This window comes from Cyprinodon tularosa, unplaced genomic scaffold, assembly GCF_016077235.1.
Source record: "Cyprinodon tularosa strain WSP-4 unplaced genomic scaffold, ASM1607723v1 ctg306, whole genome shotgun sequence".
Lineage (NCBI taxonomy): Eukaryota > Metazoa > Chordata > Actinopteri > Cyprinodontiformes > Cyprinodontidae > Cyprinodon > Cyprinodon tularosa.
In genome coordinates, this window is record NW_024039015.1 from 2,143,675 (window position 1) to 2,163,132 (window position 19,458).

The 19,458-nt window shown below is 37.0% G+C and overlaps 2 protein-coding genes across 3 annotated transcripts in view; one reads left to right on the top strand and one right to left on the bottom strand.

Moving 5' to 3' along the window:
* Positions 1-3,591, bottom strand: part of LOC119787939 (WD repeat-containing protein 37-like) — a 33,349-nt gene extending 29,758 nt beyond the window's left edge. Inside the window, exon 1 of one of the 2 annotated variants that reach the window (XM_038292012.1) lies at positions 3,436-3,591. The gene's annotated coding sequence lies outside the window, so the exon portion shown is untranslated. Of the gene's footprint in view, positions 1-2,857; positions 3,137-3,435 lie in introns of those variants that run through there. The other variant, XM_038292013.1, reaches the window with a different exon arrangement.
* A 154-nt stretch (positions 3,592-3,745) lies between these two features.
* On the top strand, positions 3,746-14,209 carry idi1 (isopentenyl-diphosphate delta isomerase 1). Its single transcript, XM_038292014.1, has 7 exons — positions 3,746-3,882; positions 9,263-9,408; positions 11,520-11,692; positions 11,765-11,857; positions 11,955-12,085; positions 12,183-12,287; positions 13,673-14,209. Exons 1-7 carry the CDS (start codon positions 3,874-3,876, stop codon positions 13,883-13,885), a joined length of 870 nt encoding a protein of 289 aa, XP_038147942.1. The 5' UTR covers positions 3,746-3,873; the 3' UTR covers positions 13,886-14,209.
* The last annotated feature ends 5,249 nt before the right edge of the window (positions 14,210-19,458 follow it).

Sequence of the window (19,458 nt, forward strand, 5' to 3'; positions counted from 1 at the left end):
CTCCATAGTAGCGCGAGTATTATCGCCCACTGTCAGGCGATCCAATCAAATTGTCAGGGCGGGCTTTATACGATGATGAACAGATGATCAACAGTAACGTAATCAACCACGTGACCAAAGCGCGCTTGGGTGACAACAATAATGGCTGCCGCTGGAGAGTTTGGGTGAGTAGATTCTGCTATTAGGTCTGTTCTAGAAGATATCGACAGCAAATTAATTTTAAAAGAGGAACAGAGAAACGCGATCAAGTCTCATCTTCTTATTCTAGGCGTGCAACTGCACGCTTTGATTTTTGTTGACAACAACTATGCCTCGCTTAACATACGTCACGCACTCCGTTGCTCTTATTGGTTGTAGGTCTGTCCAATTGAGTGCAGAGGCATTTTTTTTCCTGGTTCGTTCGAAACACGCCCCATAATCACAGCTCTATGGAGCAGTATCAGACTCATATTCTGACTAGAATTGAGTCGGACTACGTCAGGCTAGGGGTGGCCAGGGACGTAACCAGAATTTTTGAAATACCAAGGTCAAATATTGCGATAAATCTTACTTGACAAAAAAAAATCCTAATATGGTGACTTTTTAAAATACATTATTGGAATAGTGAATAAAGAGTGTTAAATAGATTATAAAAATTCCAAAACTCACAAAAGTAGAGTATTTGAGTGAGTGTTATTATGATTATTATCATTATCATCATTATACTATATTATTGTTGTTTTTGTTATTATTAATATTGAATAGGGCTGGGCGATAATTCAATAACGATATATATCGATCGATAGACGTGTGGCGCAATAGAAAAAAAGAGGGTCGATAAAAGTTCGATAAAAAAGAAACGCAGTTTTCCTTCCTTCTCATTGTAGCCTAGCATGTAGGTTTATGCTAGTCACTACTTCCTCCCAACCAATCACAATCGCGAACCCAGGCATGCCGTCACCAAGCGCCGCCCTCTCAAACCACAACACAGAGCACATGAAGATGCAGCAAGGAGAGGTGGAGGAAATTGTTTCAAAAAAGGGTTTTTGTAGTTCGGCAGTCTGGCAGTATTTCGGTCATGGCAAGTCGGACCAAAAACAAACCACAGTCATCTGGAAAATGAGTCGGGAACCAGTAAAAACGAAGTCTGATAACACAACCAACTTTTTTTTTCTTTTCTTTTTATTATCGTCTCTCTCAGCCGCTCACAGCCGCAGGAGTACGAGCTGTGTAGGCCCCGACGCGGCTCTCCTCCGAGGAATCTTCGGAAAATATATATATATTTTCAGTTCTGGGCAGTTTCCCACGTAGTTCTAACAATTGAGAGAAAAATGCTGAGGGGCCAGAAACTTCAAAGTAATAAATCAGGTTAAAGCAGGAAACGGGGGCGGAGGCGGCGGTGGGGGGGCATTTATTTATTTGTTATATTTATTTTGGTCACTTTAGTTTATTCTTTGTCAGTATTTAATAACATAACTCAGGTCTCTTAAGTTATTTTTCTTTAAAACAATTCTGTTATGGTTAAAAAAATTGGTTAAATAAAGATTTAATTCGAAGTCTGTGTTTGTGTTTTTTATTAAAATTAAATCATTTAGCAATGTTATAAAAAGTCCAGGCAGAGCTGCACATAAAATATGGTTTCAAATCTTTTCAATAATTATCGATATCGATCAATATGCATTTTTTTTTATCGATAAGCTTTTTTTCTATATCGCCCAGCCCTAATATTGAATTATTATTACTACTATTATTATTGTCGCCATCATCACCATGCATGTGCATGGCCCACTAAATGAATCAAATGACTTGCAATAATATATTGTGGACTTTTTTTTTTAAACAAATGAGAATGCAGGCTGATCCTTACACCAATCAAAGTCAGAACAATTGTCATCATATAGTTTGACATTTCTCTGAATTAAGAATTTTTTTTTTTTAAACGGGAAAATACAGAGGACGTGACCTTGGTGTTCTCAATGCTGATTACGGGGTTGGGGGTGGCCAGTGATTGGCTTAGGGTGGCCAAGGCCACCCCTGGGCCCCCATCTAGCTCCGCCCCTGTACTTGCAACCTTCTCAGAGCACAAGCACTGCACTAACCACCAGGCCATCACTCCCATACTTTGTTTTATAGCTACATAACCTATGTAGTTGTGCCTTTAAGTATTTATGAGTACATCTGTCTGAAAGCAGAATAACTTCCTGATACTGAGGTACAACATTACAACACAACAGCAAATATGCAACAAACAGCTGAGTAAGAAATCAATGGGTTTAGTCAAATGACAAAATGTAATTCTGTAGATGCAATTTAAGAAAACCGTTTTAAAAAATTAAAACACCTTTTGTCTTTGAATAAATATTGACAAGTGTTTTGTTTTTTACTGTAACCAAATTTTAGAAAAAGATTTGAGACCATAGCTTCTTCAGTCTCATTCTCGTCCCTTTACATCCATTTATACAATAATCTAATCTTCCGTCAAATACTGTAATTTAATTAAAGCAGCTTTGAAATAACGGTGGGGAAAATGGCCAAGTCATTGAGATTTACTTATGATGAGGGACAGAATTCAATGTCACACCGGGAAACTTTAACCCTCTTATTTACAAAACGAACAATATCTCGTGGCCTCAAGGACATTATCACATTTTCTTTGACATTTCACTAAACCATTACGGTCAAAAATTGAGAGTCATTGTAAGAGGAAACTGACAGAGAAGCAAAACGACTACTAGCTAAAAGTGGGAGTATGGCGCGCGCTATTTATTTTATACAATTTATCCAACGCTGTACGGACAACCTATGCGTTAAAAATGTCAAGTATCTATTACCCGATCCCTAAAGGTGTTTTTTATGTAAAATTAAGACTGCCACTCACCAAATGTGTTCCTTCCTTATTTTCAGAGGCATCTTCTAACAGCTACACCTGAACAAGCTAGCAGAATTAGCCGCTGCCACATACTACCCGTTAATTCCGGACGTTCGTGACGGCTGGTTTGGTCTTATAATGCGCAACAATTATTTTAAATTGGCACAATTATACATATATATATATTTTTAGTAAAGGCACAGTCGAGGCGCGTTATATTCTCTTTTATATCATATATAAGGTATAAAAATTGACAACATATTGGGAAATGCTTCCGCATCACGTGGTTTGCGTTTGCCCTCTAAACCAATGAGCGGTCGCGCCGCCGTTTGCACAGCGAATCAAAAGCCGTGACATCAGAAGCTGGGAGCGAATGCGCGAGTGTGTGTTGTGTCTGGAATAAGCGAGACCAGTACATTTAAACATGACCGAAAATGAATATTAGCTAAAAGTCGGAGTATGATGCGCGCTATTTATTTTATACGATTTATCCAATGCTGTACGGCTAACCTAAGCGTTAAATTGTCAAGTATCTATCAAACGACCCCTAAAGGTGTTTTTTATGCAAAATTAAGACTGCCACTCACCAAATGTGCTCCTTCCTTAATTTCAGAGGCATCTTCTAACAGCTACACCTGAACAAGCTGGCAGATTTAGCCGCTGCCACATAATGTCATTACTGGAAGTTCGAGACGGACGGCTGATTTGGTCTTAAAATGCGCAATAATTATTGTTTTTTTTTTCCTAGTAAAGGCACAATAGAGGCACGTTATATTCTCTTTTATGTCATATATAAGATATAAAATTCGACCCAACATATTAGGAAGTGCTTCCGCATCACGTGGTTTATGTTTGCGCTCTGAACCAATGAGCGGTCGCACCGCCGTTTACACAGCGAATCAAAAGCTGACGTCAGAAGCTGGGAGCGAATACGCGAGTGTGCGTTGCCTGTCTGGAATAAGCGAGACCAGTACATTTAAACAGGCTCGTTGGGCCTGTTAGTAGCTGTTCTGCTACTGTAAAGAATGTGCTCAGTAAGTAGTTATCATTTTGTCTGTGCTTTTTAGCGTGGAATACATGAGCCCGGACAATGCGTTCTTATATTCGGTTGCTGGTGACATGGGTGGTGCAGTGGACTGATGGCGTGGGTACAGGTTGCGTTGACAGGAAAATGTGAAATGGATCAGCATCATTTAAGCCTCTAATGCATGTCACTGCACGGATATATATATATATATATATATATATATATATATTTTTTTTTTTTTTTAAGATTGAAGTAGTGGTTTGTTTACAATGTAGGTTTTAGTAGCATCTACGGGTAGATTTGCAGATTACAGCAAAAAAGTACAAATAAAAACACTGCCTCCATTGTTCCAATAAAGAATCATTTTTTTTTTTTAATGATGGTTCTTTTTAATATGTCATAGATAGGGCATACTGCATTTTACCTGCAGTAGATGGTAGACAATGACTCTTTTAGTGTCTTCATTCAGTCTTAATCCAGATTAGATTAGCTGGAGCAGTGGTTCTCAAACCTTTTGGTCTCAGACCCATAAAATGGTACTGGAATAGTCTCATGATGCAAAATATTGTATCGAATGCAAAAATAAAAGAAAAATATTAACCATTGGTAACAAGGTGATAAAAATATAAAACAATTTATTTGATGATGTGTTGGATTAATATATTTAAACACAAACACCCTACTTCACTATTTTTATTGTTTAGTTTAACTTCTATAGTGGATTTTAGAAGCCCATCCTTGTTGATCTGGGACCCCAGTTTTCGGAATCAATGGTTTAAAGGAATAGTACACCCAAAACATGATTAGCCTTCATTTTCTACTCACCCCCATGCTGAACAACACTCTGGAGTACTTTTTTGATATCTCAAATGCATCTGGAGATCTGGGAGGCTTCTTGCTGTCTGCTGACATTCAAATAATGGAGGTCTATGGTGCCCGAGACAGAAAGGTCCATAAAAGTCCACAAAAACGTGTCAATATTCCTCCATACTGCTCGTCCAATGTATTCCAAGTGTCCTGAGTGGGTAGCATCCAGAATTTACTCGAAACAAAGTCATTTAGAATGTTTTTAGAGCATAAACAGTAGTGTATAGGATTTCCTGAAAGCGCGCACATGCGCGTTCACAAAGCTACGGAAGCTGGCAGACCAAACCAGCGCATTCAGCTCCGCAAAGAACTCATTCTCTTCCTCAACACTGAAGTCCTCAGACATTTTTCTTTCATTGTTTCTTTCTTTGCACAGGTAAACAGCACATTTCTTCTTCTACGCTTGCATTATTGGCAGAGCAGACGCTGAATGCGCACTTTCATCTGGTTTGGTCTGCCGGCTTCCGTAGCGTCGTGAACGCGCAGGTGCGCGCTTTCAGGAAATCCTATACACTACTGTTTATGCTCTAAAAACATTCTAAATGACTTAGTTTCGAGTAAGTTCTGGATGCTACCCACTCAGGACACTTGGAATACATTGGACGAGCAGTATGGAGGAATATTGACACGTTTTTTGTGGACTTTTATGGACCTTTCTGCCTCGGGCGCCATAGACCTCCATTATTTGAATGTCAGCAGACAGCAAGAAGCCTCCCATATCTCCAGATGCATTTGAGATATCAAAAAAGTACTCCAGAGTGTTGTTCAGCATGGGGGTGAGTAGAAAATGAAGGCTAATCATGTTTTGGGTGTACTATTCCTTTAATGGGCCAACATCAAAGTAGGCTTTTAACTCTGATCTCAAAAACATCTTAGCAGTGCAAATAAAAGTTATTTTGGTTACCTGTGGAAGGAATAGGTGTTCACACAGACTTAGTTATGTGTTAAAAAATGGTGCACTGCCAAATAGTGATGAACCACTCAACGACAAGGGAAGATTTTCCCATCAAATAATTAATGTAAAAGTAAAGGTTAGAATAAAACTGCATAATTGATTTCCATTTGTCTCCTGACTAGCTATTATCCTTGTTCTCCCAAACCAACAAATCAGAATTTTTACTAAAGTGAAGTTTTAATGTCGCATCACTTCAAAATTTCTAGCCTATTTTGGACGTATGACCTTAATGCGAGCTTTATGAAGAGAAAGACAAAATGTTACTGGATGTGTATAAAAGAACAAAATTTAAAATGCAGAAAATCCCTGCATTTTTTAAAACCCACTGCTTTGATGGAGTTTCTTGTATTTTAACCAATAGAAAGCCCTTGATTTGACAATGTACAGTCAGTATCTTTTATTGAAATCAAGTTCAATTCAGTTTATTTATATAGCGCCAATTCACAACACAAGTCATCTCAAGGCACTTTACAGTTCAACCAGATCATACAGTCAATTTGATTCAAAGTTTTCTATCTAAGGAAAACCAGTTGATTGCATCGACTCATTGACTCGAATGCAATCCCTCACACTAAACATGCTTGTAGCGACAGTGGAGAGGAAAAACTCCCTTTTAACAGGAAGAAACCTCCAGCAGAACCAGGCTCAGTGTGAGCTGCAATTTGCTGAGGCCGACTGGGGTTCAAGGAGACAGAAGCAGAGACACAAAAAGTAGCTGTAAAAGGCGGCCCTGTGCAGGAAACACACAGCCAGGCAGACGAGCTCTGAGCCAGCTCCCATGTCAGAGGATGAAGAGAGCACATCGGTCAGAGAAACAGGACTACACTTGAAAAACAGGCCAATCTCCAAGATCATATTCATTCAACAAAAAGCATAGGATCATGTATTAAAGGTATAGTGGAGGATTTTATCAAATTTTTGAAAAGACCCACCTTCTCCACCTTTAAAAATAAAGGTGCACAACCCTGTACCTGCTCCCTAGAGGGAACACCTATTGAACGCGTGCGAGAGCATGCATAAGCCCATTTCTTCTCGTCACACTGTTTAAAAGTTGCTGTTTTCATCGCTCACAAGCTTACTTTGCTTACAAATTTTCCACTACATCAGACTCACCACTGGTAAGTGAAAATGGGGACGAGCACAAAGGATAGCCTTACATAAACATGTAACCAGAATGATTGACAGTTAGGAGGACCACTTATGTTGATGATCCACCTGGAAAAATCCTCCACTATACCTTTAAAAAAAATAAAAAAAAGAGTGTAAGCTTTAGCAAAAAAGGGAACACCACATCTAAAACATACGGGCATGTTTTATTTTTATTTTATTTTTTTTTCAGTCATGAATCATGTTGTTTCCTGAAATCATTATGCCCCATAGGGAGGAAGATGCACACGATCTTTAAATGAAATATGTTCACTAGCTGAATAATTGAGTTTGATAACTTTTACATTGCTGTAACAGAATATAGTCTGAAATATTCTGAGATGAGCAGATATTTTTAATCATTTAGCTACATTTATGTACTGAAGGTTCTAGATAATTGTTCTGTTTGTGCACATGTCTGTCCTTGAGACACCAGCATGGAATAACAGTATCAGCCCACAGTGGCAAATGAAAGGTGCAATAGTTATTCTTTGTTTCAGTCTACCTTAAATCCATAACCAAGAAGTCCTTGAATAGGTTCTCAGTGTAACTTTATCAAGATAAGATCCCTCCAGGTTTGTAAGTGTCGGGTTGTTATCATCGTAACACAAAGTACCTTATTAGTAACATTGATGCACAGAAAGTAGAGATTCATGTTTCAACCATTTTGAACCCAAAGTTTGTTCCACAACACCCATTAAATGAGGACCTTGGATCTAATGTTGTCCTGCACATGCACTGAAAACTTTTTAGGGCCATTCAAAGATGGAAAAAAAATAAAATTTTTAATTTTTGAGTTTAAAGTGGCATTTTTATGAGAATAAACACACAAACTTATTAAATTAAAACATACAAATATAAGAGAAAAGGTTGAAAATTAATAGGCAAAAAATAATAATTTAAGAGAAAAAAGTAGAAAATTTGCAAGATTTAAACGTACATTTGAGGAAAAATGCAAAATTATAATACACGATAAAGTATGCGACAAAGCAGATGCAAATGCATTATTAATTGGGAGACTTTAGCGATGGAATAAGATGGTACAATGGCCTCCTCATGTAAGTTTTGAAGTAAAAATAATACATTTGCATGTTTATAATCTCGTAAATTTGCATGTTTTTCTAGTCATTTTTCTTTTCTTTTTTTCTTGTAAATTTGCCAAATTTTTCTTCTAAATGTATATGCTTACAATCTTGTACATTTGCATCCTTAGAATCTAATAAATTTTCATTTTTTTCTGGTAAATTTGCTCATTTATTTTTATACATTTGCTTCTTGTTTTCTTCTAAATGTCGATGTTTATAATTTTAAAGTTTGGATATCTTTAGTCTTCGATCTGCCTTTGTATTCCCGTAAATATGCCACTCTAAACTCAAAACTTTTAATTCCAACTTTTTTCACGTCTTTAAATGGCACTTATATGCGGTCGTGGCAGAAACCAGGACCTTAGCATAATCTTGTAACTTTGCACGTTTTTCTAGTAATTTTAATTATTTTTTTCTTGTAAATTTGCTAAATCTTTCTCAAATGACTTGCAATAATAAATTGTGGACTTTATTTTTTTTACCAAATGAGAATGCATGCTGATCTTTTCACCAATCAAAGTCAGAACAATTGTCATCATATAGTTTGACATTTCTCTCAATTGAGAAACAAATGAAATAAAATAAAAAAAAAAACGGGAAAATACAGAGGACATGATGTGGTGTTCTCAATGCTGGTTGTGGTGCTGGGGGTGGCCAATGCAGCCCCTGGGCCCCCATCTAGCTTGCAACCTTCTCGGAGCACAAGCACTGCTATAACCACCAGGCCATCACTCCCATACTTTGTTTTATAGCTACATAACCTGGGTAGTTGGGCCTTTAAGTATTTGAATACATCTGTCTGAAAGCAGAACCTTTATAATAATAAAGGTAAAGTTGTTATTTAACCCAAAGAACAGTCAGCTTTGGCTGGACCCGGTACAACATAATTGGCTTGAATTAATGTTTTGTTTATGAAAATTTCATTTTTTTTCACCATATGGACCCTTTGGGCTTCCATAAATCAGAGTGACATCAGTTCATCACTTTTTCTTCTTAGACGTGTACTTATAACTGATAAAATAGGTAACACCAGTGGCTCAAAAATGATTATTTTACAGCTTTTTTTCACTGCTATTTAAATTAAGGTCACTTCCTAGAGAGAATAATTGAAATAAAAGCTCGTTTTTAAAAGCAGTATATGCCATTTGTATGTTATATTATGAGATTTAGGTAAGAGAGATAAAAATAATCAGATTTTTAAGCTATAAAGTAGCACTTTCTCTACTTTAAAGCCGCGTTGGCCCGGGCAGCAGATCCATTCCCAGTGATTCCTTTCCGTGTTTTAGTATCAGTCGCTCGCTTCTTCCTCGTGATTGGTTTTGTGTTTTGGTCAGGCCATGGCCCCAGCGGTGTGGGCGGTGCTCCGGGGGTTAACCCGGCAGGGAGTCGCCGTGCTGAAAACAAACGCACCTGCTAGCAGCCGAGTGGTTTTACCGAAGCAGAGGCCTTCCGTAACAAGCTGCTACAGACTGATATCCAGGTAAGTCAGAGCTGCTATAAAAGATGATTATTATTTTCTTAGTAGAAAGGAATTAACTCTTTTTTTTTCGTTTTATATATAGCTTTGTTCATGTGCTGTATGGAGACAATCAGATCAGTCTGTATAGGCTGAGGTCTGCTGTCTTAAAAACATTTTATTGCTTTGATGTCAAACTGTTAAAGTGAAAGCTTTCATAAAAAATAGCATTCACGGTTTTGTATCAAATACGTCTGAGTGGTTCAGTTTGCTTTTAAAGTTTAGGACAAACATCCCCAAAGTCCGTCCTGTAGGTTTTAGAGGTTTTTCTGCTCCAGCACAGCTGATTTTATTGAAAGCTGATTAACAGGCTTTTGCTGAACTGCAGTCATCAGAATCAGCTGTGCTAAAGCAGAAAAACCTCTGAAACCTGCAGGACAGACCGACTTTGCTGATATCAATATAAAAATAGGAAAACGAAGCCTCATGTGATTGTCACCACCTACTGGTGGAGTGCAGAACTACCGTTTGTAATATAACTTTCTTTATTTTTTGTTATAAATTCATTTGAAATTGTTAATGTTTGGTCTGTATGATAAAATCTTTAGAAAGTTTTTTTTTTTCGTAAAATGTCTTAGAAGAGAACAATAACTTTTAGGTTAACAGTTTTTTTTTTTTGCCATTTTAGGGCAATAAGCTAATTAAGCAGACCGTGAAAGTTTGTGCAAATGATGAGAAAATGAAAGGTGTTAGTCATTTTTATTTAAAGATAAGATAATACTTTTAAACATCTGAGGGGAGTCTTGAGCCAACATCCCATGGATTGGATGTCCATCTCTCACAGCTAATGCCACTATGTACTGTAGGTGACACATTAACATAAAGCAATACCAGTTAGAACCATTACATCTATGATCAGTGGCTTGCTCAGATTTTGATCATTACATTGTTTGATCTAACCAAACTAGTTTTTACCAACTAGATTGGTTGGAGAAAAAAAAAAACATCAATCTATACTTAGAATATATCCAAACTCCCACATCTTGTCTGAATACTGAGGCTTTGTAAATGCCTGCCGAAGTTTGGGGTGAGCTGAATCACTTCCTGAAGCTGTCATTTAGTATGGCGGGTAGCGAGGCTTCGGACCTCATCTATCTTGGCTCCTCCCTGAAAACGCCCCCTCCAGTACTCCACACACGCCTCAAAGCCTCGGCTCATCTCATAACATCACTAATTATCAGCATACACAGGGGAAATGTTGGCGATGTTAGCTTTACAATGGGTAGAAGATATAAAACCATTAAAACAGTAAAATGATTCACTCTGCATTGACTCTGCATTATTAAGTTTAAAATATAATCAATCAGATAGTAGAAATATTTCATGCATTATTCAGAATAAAAAATATGGGTTTGATAGTTGTATTTGTGTGGGTTCCAGCACATATTTGGAGTAGAAGGAAACGAAGGCAGATAAAATGGCAAAACAAGTAAACCGGAGGGAAAGAAAAGGGAAAAAAATGATGGAAAAATGGCAAAAAAAGGTGGAATGAAGAAAAAATTGGAAGGTGGTTTTATAAAATTTAGAAGATAGTAGGAAAAAGAAGAAATGGAAGATGAAATAGAAAGGAGGAGGGAGTTATAACAGGGTTAAGATTTGAGCAAACAGGACTTAATTCTACAATTTTCAAAATTCAAAAGCAAACTACTGGGATATGTGATTCCTGTGGAAAATATGAAACAGAACATTTTAAACTGGAATGTCATAAATATGAAAGCGGGAGAAGATACATGAGGAGAGAGTTTGAATGTATTTAGGAAAAGATTAATTTATTAGATATTTTGAGGAAGAATTTGGGGAGTAAACGTATACAAATAATTATTCGATTTGTAAAGAAAACTAAATTATTTCATAGAATTTGATTATGGAGAGGATTAATGTGTGTATGATATAGATTTGTAGAATACACATTTATATGCTTATTAGTAGATGGTCCATCATGAACCACACTCCATACCAGTAAGTGGCGGTAATGCTACTAAATTTGTTTCCAACTGCCAATAAATCCAACAAGAAGACTTTGCTGGTGCCTGGTTTGGGTTTTTTATATCATATGGTCCCATTTTTCCCATTAGTGAGGTGAGACACCTGCAGACTGCAGCCAGGATGCCTGAGATCACCACGGATCACCTGGATGAGAAGCAGGTCCAGCTGCTCTCTGAGATGTGCATCCTGATCGACGAAAACGACCGGCGGATCGGAGCGGACACCAAGAAAAACTGCCACCTTAACTCTAACATCGATAAAGGTACCTGCGCCGCCGTCAGATGCGTTCCCACTGCTCCTGCAGCTCTGATCTCGCCGCATTAAATCCGTCCAGGTTTGCTGCACAGAGCTTTCAGCGTCTTCATCTTCAACGGTGAGGAGAAGCTTCTCCTGCAGCAGAGATCTGACGCCAAAATCACTTTCCCAGGTCTGCTTCTGTCTGCACAAGATCCTACTCAAAAGAACGCCTTATTAGTGAATCTTACGCATCAGTTTCCTTTTTCTTTCTCATCGTATTTGTGCAGGCTGCTTCACAAACACATGCTGCAGCCACCCTCTGCACACAGACAGCGAGCTGGAGGAGAAGGATGCGTTAGGCGTGAGGAAAGCTGCCCAGAGAAGACTGCAGGCTGAACTGGGTATCCCCATGGAGCAGGTAGACTGGCGGCACTCCCCAGAAAAGGACTATGGAGGATTGAGCCGCATGTCTCTGCTGCAAGTCTGATCTCCTCAGCTGTCCTCTTGTTCCTCAGGTGCCACCAGAGGATATGACATATTTAACACGGATCCACTACAAAGCCCAGTCCGATGGGGTGTGGGGAGAACATGAGATCGATTATATACTCTTCATGCAGAAGGTGGGTCCGCTCAACCTGAGCGCTCTGGTATTCACAAACTTTAATTAGTCATGTTTATAGGGTGAGAAAACTCATTAAGAACATATGCATAGCTGTCTGTAAATGTAAGTCAATAAACGTGAATTATTTTAAGATTTGTATTTATCTGTGGAAAAAAGTTACAAAGAGTACAGTTAATAAATTAAGTGGTAAAAAAAAATTAAAATGTTACAAAAAGGAATCACAAAGTTACAAGTATGAATCTCTACCCTGAAGCTGTTACACTCCTTACCTGCAAGTGGCGGTGTTGCGGAACACCTAAAGTTTGTTCCACAACACCCATTAAATGAGGACTTTGGATCTAATGTTGTTCTGCACATGCGTTGAAAACTACGACGGCGTTTTAGGGACATTCAAAGACAAATGTATTTACATTTTTGAGTTTAAAGTGGCATTTTTATGAGAATAAACACACAAACTTATGAAATTAAAACAAAAATATATATGAGAAAAGGTTGAAAATTAATTGGCAAAAAAAATAATTTAAGAGAAAAAGGTAGAAAATTTGCAAAATTTAAACGTAAATTTGAGAAAAAATGCAAGATTATAATACATGATAAAATATGCGACATAAAGCAGATGCAAATGCATTATTAATTGGGAGATTTTAGCGATGGAATAAGATGGTACAGTGGCCTCCTCATGCAAGTTTTAAAGTAAAAATAATTCATCTGCATGTTTATAATCTTGTAAATTAGCATGTTTTTCTTGTAATTTTATGTTTTTTTCTTGTAAATTTGCTAAATTTTTCTTCTAAGTGTATATGCTTAGAATCTTATAAATTTTCATGTTTTTTTCTTGTAAATTTGCTCATTTATTCTCATACATTTGCTTCTTGTTTTCTTCTAATTTTACATGTTTATAATTTTAAAGTTTGGGTATGTTTAGTCTTCAATCTGTGTTTGTATTCCCATAAATGTGCCACTCCAAACTCAAAACTTTTAATTCCAACTTTTTTTCTTGTCTTTAAATGGCCCTTATGCCGTCGTCGTAGAAACCAAGACCTTAGCAAAGATATGTTTGATCGATGGTTCTGTTTCATCTACTTCTCATTTAATGATATATATATATATATATATATATATATTATTTATTTATTTAATGATATATATACATCACTGGATGCTTTTTGAAAAGAAATATTTCACAGTGTTCAACAGTGTTGATGAGAGCAAACAAAGCGAATACATGTGAGAGCATATCTGAAAAAGAGGTCTCATGGAGCTCCATCATGGAAAACTCATAAAATATTCTTAGGTTTGTTTGCTGTAACGTGACTAGAAGAGGTTGATGTTGCCTTTGTTCTCTGGCAAAGTATCGAAGACCTTCTTTTGCCATTTTTTTAGGACGTGGAGCTGAATCCAGATCCCAACGAGATAAAAAGCCACTGCTACGTGAGTAAAGAGGAGCTGAAAGCGATGCTGGAAAAGTCCAAGCGCAAGGAGCTGGAGGTGACTCCTTGGTTCGCCCTCATCGCCGACACCTTCCTCTTCAATTGGTGGGACAACCTGCACAACCTGAAACAGTTCATGGATCACAGCAGCATCCACCGCATGTAGCCTACCTCCACGTCCTGGATGCATTTAGCTACAGGAGATATCTGGACTTTAAAGGCTCCTAGTGTCGAGGATTTCAGTCCGTCTAGAGAGCATAGAAGTAGTTTCTGCACACTGACCCAGGAGCTGCACTCGGAGTTCAAAACCTCTGACGTTCATTAGGTGGAGGAAGGCATCAGAAATGGACTATTTTGTATAAAAGAAGTTCAAGTGCCTGATAACAGGTCAATGGTGCAGATAAATCTGTCCTGGGCTACAAAGTTAACAGTAATATCAGTCAACAAGATGTCTTTGTACATTTAATTTAATAAAATGAATGAACACCTATAACCAGTGGATTTATTTTACCAGTAGGAGCTGACTGTTGCTTAAATTGTTTAACATTGCTGTCCATTTTTGGCTACTACTGTATTTAACCCCTCTTTTCTGCTGTTCTACCATATTAGCATTCTGCTGTAAGTTAACTGTATTATATCAAAAACATTGAGCTGCCTCAAAGCAGAACTGTCACTAGCATCTCTGTATAAAATCTGATAACTTTATTGTAGTTTGCAATGGTTGACAAGTGTTTTAACTAATACGATTTCTTAAATATGAGATACTTGGTTTTGGGTAGTCGGTCGGCTCACGGCCGGTGTCCTAAAATTTCTTTTATTTTCAAATCCAAAACTTGACCATTAAAGTGTTTGTGTTTCATGGGGTAGAATATATAGGTGCATCTCAATTAAATTAGAATATGGTCAATAAGTTAATGTATATTAAATAATAATGAAAAAAAAAGCAGAGAAGACGGCCTCCAAAAAGCTAAGTACGATGCAGTGTTTAATTCTTGATCAACAGTCGTGCGTTGCAAAGCACTTAAAATATCAACCTTTAAATTAAATTCTGTAGTTATGCTTTTTTATGCCTTGTTTCTATTTATAAAGAACTTTACAAATAGCTTGCAGCTGCACCAAAGTCTTGTACAGTCTTCATAAAACTATGAAGGAATACAGACAGTTGGAACAAAACAAATGGTACAGGTAGGTTGTGGTCAGACCTTATTTACACTAAAATGAATTTTAATAAGCGATTTAAAACAATCCAAACTTTGGGCAGATCTTATATTGAGCGTTTAGTAATAATGGACAAATGTAGAGTCTGCAATCTTCCGTTATTATTCTAAAACCTTTCCACTATAGAATGGTGATTTAAATATCATTGGATTTTAATAAGCAGTAAGTCGCATCTAAAATCAGCAGAAATAAAAAGTATATTTGTCAGGTATGAAGCTATATGGATCAATTCTACATTTTTAATCTGGCAACTTACACTGCACTGAAGTCGCATTGCTAAATAAATCTCTAATGTGCATCTAATTTCTTTTTTACTTAAAGTTTTACCTGGAAAAAAATATATAAAAAGTTAGATGTTGCACAACAACCACATCTCTATTAAGATGGCTTATGGCATTAAAATGACAGATGATCCATGCTACATTTTATGGAATGGAAATGTTTATTTACTCTCTGAAAAGCTGCACTAAACGAAATTTCTTTATGAATTAACTCTGTGTATAGAAAATGTGAAAAGTTTTTCTTCCTGTATGACCTTATTTGAAGAGGCTTTCATACTACCTTCCCTCCAGTAGGGGGCAGCAGCTTATCTCTAAATCCAGCCTGTAATAAAAGCCACTGGTCAGAACTTTACATGTTTTATTAGCACATCATCCATGACTCATTTAAGTGCAAAACAGTTGGAATTAAAACCGAAGTCATCAAACAGATCTGATGATCAAAGGTAACATAAAAAAATAACAAAATACAAAACATTTCTTACAAATATGTGTTTCCATAATCGCTACTGTAACTGGTTATAAGAGTAATGGCTTTTATAATACTGTTAGTTTAGGGATGAGAAAAAGCAAAATATTAAAAAGTGGTATAATAACCCAATATATAACAGACCTAAACAATGTTAATTTAATATATGATAGATGCATAGGAATACAATGGGGAAAAAATTATCTTTTTTTTTAATATACAGGTGCTGGTCATAAAATTAGAATATCATGAAAAAGTAGATTGATTTCAGTAATTCCATTTAAAAAGTGAAACTTGTATATTATATTCATACATTACATACAAACTCATATATTTCAGATGTTTATTTTGTTTAATTTTGATGATTACAAATGACAACAAATGAAAATCTCAAATTCATCATATCAGAAAATTAGAATATTACTGAAGACCAATAAAAACAAAGGATTTATAGAAATGTTGGCCAACTGAAAAGTATGAACATGAAAAGTATGAGCATGTACAGCACTCAGTATTTAGTTGGGCCTCCTTTGGCCTGTATTACTGCAGCAATGCGGCGTGGCATGGAGTCGATCAGTCTGTGGCACTGCTCAGGTGTTATGATAGCCCAGGTTGCTCTAATAGTGGCTTTTAGCTCTTCTGAATTGTTGGGTCTGGTGTATTGCATCTTCTTCTTCACAATACCCCATAGATTTTCTATGGGGTTAAGGTCAGGAGAGTTTGCTGGCTAATTAAGAACAGGGATACCATGGTCCTTCAACCAGGTACTGGTAGCTTTGGCACTGTGTGCAGGTGCCAAGTCCTGTTGGAAAATGAAATCTGCATCTCCAAAAAGTTGGTCAGCTGCAGGATGCATGAAGTGCTCTAAAACTTCCTGGTATGTGGCTGCGTTGACCCTGGACCTCAGAAAACACAATGGACCAACACCAGCAGATGACATGGCACCCCAAACCATCACTGACTGTGGAAACTTTACACTGGACTTCAAGCAACGTGGATGAAGTGCCTCTCTTCTTTTCCTCCAGACTCTGGGACCTTGATTTCCAAAGGAAATGCAAAATTTACTTTCATCAGAGAACATGACTTTGGACCACTCACCAGCAGTCCAGTCCTGTTTCTCTTTAGCTTAGGCAAGACGCTTCTGACGCTGTCTGTGGTTCAAGAGTGGCTTGACACAAGGAATACGACAGCAGAAACCCATGTCTTTCATACGTCTGTGTGTGGTGGTTCTTGAAGCACTCACTCCAGCTGCAGTCCACTCTTTGTGAATCTCCCCCACATTTTTGAATGGGTTTTGTTTCACAATCCTCTCCAGGGTGCGGTTATCTCTCTTGCTTGTACACTTTTTTCGACCACATCTTTTCCTTCCCTTCGCCTCTCTATTAATGTGCTTGGACACTGAGCTCTGTGAACAGCCAGCCTCTTTAGCGATGACCTTTTGTGTCTTGCCCTCCTTGTGCAAGGTGTCGATGGTCGTCTTTTGGACAACTGTCAAGTCAGCAGTCTTCCCCATGATTGTGTAGCCTATAGAACTAGACTGAAAGACCATTTAAAGGCTTTTGCAGGTGGTTTGAGTTAATTAGCTGATTAGAGTGTGGCACCAGGGGCCATCAATTTTGAACCTTTTCACAATATTCTAATTTTCTGATATGATGAATTTGAGATTTTCATTTGTTGTCATTTGTAATCATCAAAATTAAACAAAATAAACATCTGAAATATATGAGTTTGTATGTAATGTATGAATATAATATACAAGTTTCACTTTTTAAATGGAATTACTGAAATCAATCTACTTTTTCATGATATTCTAATTTTATGACCAGCACCTGTATTTACAATTTTGGAGTTTACTAGTGCAGAATGGAGGACATAGTCACTGAAAAATAAAAACAAAGCATTGCAAATTAAACATTTAAATCATACAATTAGAAATCCAATTTTTTTTTTTTTTTATTGAATTATTAACAAGGAACTGTAAATTGCTTTTCTTATTCCATTATTGCAGTTTGAAAATGCATTTCCAAATCCTATTTCTAAATGAAGATTTATACACCAAAGTTTATAATTCTGATTATAAATAACTTTTCTAACATATGAAAATGGAATTCCTTATTTTAAATTAATTTTCTTTTTCAGGTTGCTTTTTCGAATCCTTTTTTGCAGTTGCGATTTCTAACCAGCTCTCTCATTGGCTAGTCATCCACACTTGGTTGACATAATGACCAATGAGAGAGCTGGTAATATCTGAGGAACATCTGTTATTGGTTAAACTGGTTTTCAGTGTGCTAAAGGACCAGAAGGGTGATGGAAACTGTTAATGGGGAGGATAAAGTAAAAATAAACATATAAAATGCATTTATGTTATGTATTAAACAGTGGTTTATCTGAGGTTCTGTAAATCCAAGAAATGCATTGAAAAACTGGCTTATTTTCTATTCTGTTAATAGATTATATCATTTCTGTTTTTAAACCCAAGTCTATTACTTAAAGTATTTATTTTATTGTATAAAATCTTAGACTGTAGGAGGTCTGGAGAGTCATGAGGAGTTTTCCCATTCATTTTTTTTGTCCCATAAAAAATATATATATCTACATTTAAAATAAACAATGACCATTTTGAGTTTTTACACTGATACGTATTTAGATTTTTTTTTTTAGGTGGACTTTTATTTATGGTGTGGTGAGCTAGATGTATACTTCCATAAATGGGCTGCAATGTCACATGGTGACAAAAATACTGCGCTACACCAGATTCATTGTGGAAGGTATCTGAATGTAAGAAAATAGGCCCTTGTTTAATTGATATCCCTCTAGTTTTTGCTACTTTAAAATTGAGACTAAAATCTTATTTGAATTTAGATGAATTACCTCCAGATTAAATGCATTCCTAACAACAAAGAATCAATTGGGACAATTGCAGTGAAATTCACAGAGTGGGGTCAAAACAAGCTAAAGAGGAGAATCAACAGCAACAAACATCCACAAGTCAGGAACCGTGTGTGGGAAGCATACCGGTAATGGAGTGGGTGTTTTTTGTTATTATTTGGATAAAAAATAAGCCTTCTCATGTTCCCGACTACATGGAAGCAGTTCGGCACGTCCACACAGATGGAGAGGAGGAAGAGTCTGAAGTGGCGGTGTAGGTACCAGATCTGCTCGGGCCCTGCGCATGCAGCTAACGTTACGCGAAATGATTGGCTGAACATTGCCACATGATGTAAAACATAGTGGTTGCCAGGACAACAATAATAACATCATGCAGCGTCCGTTAGCGTGTCTAATGACCGATTAAGTTTACTTGATCGATAACACAACTGAAAAAAAATCTGTTTATGGTGAACAAAGTAACTACGACAGCGTGGTATAAAGGGGGAGAGCTGGGTAGCGCTTTAGCGAGCTTTGTTCAGTAGCTAACAGGTTAGCCTCTTTTAGCTCGGTCAGTTAGCCATATTAAGCTACACTACTTTTGAATTTGTATAAACAGCAACCATTCGTTTTCTACAAGTAGAATAACTGTTTTCTTTCTCTAAAATCTCTACAAAAGTCATTTTTGAGATGTTCCATTTGCCCTTCATGCCCTCAGATCTTAATAAAAAGAATAAATAAAGAATAAACTGCGACTTTTTGCGTCACCTTGTTAAATGGCAGAGCTCAGTCTGTCTTAGAAGGCAGTGTTTTCCTTCAAGACTGACAATGATTAATTTCTACGTTCAGTTACTTTAACTTAACCTTTTAACTTAATTTAACTTACCGGTAATACTTTTTTGCCCT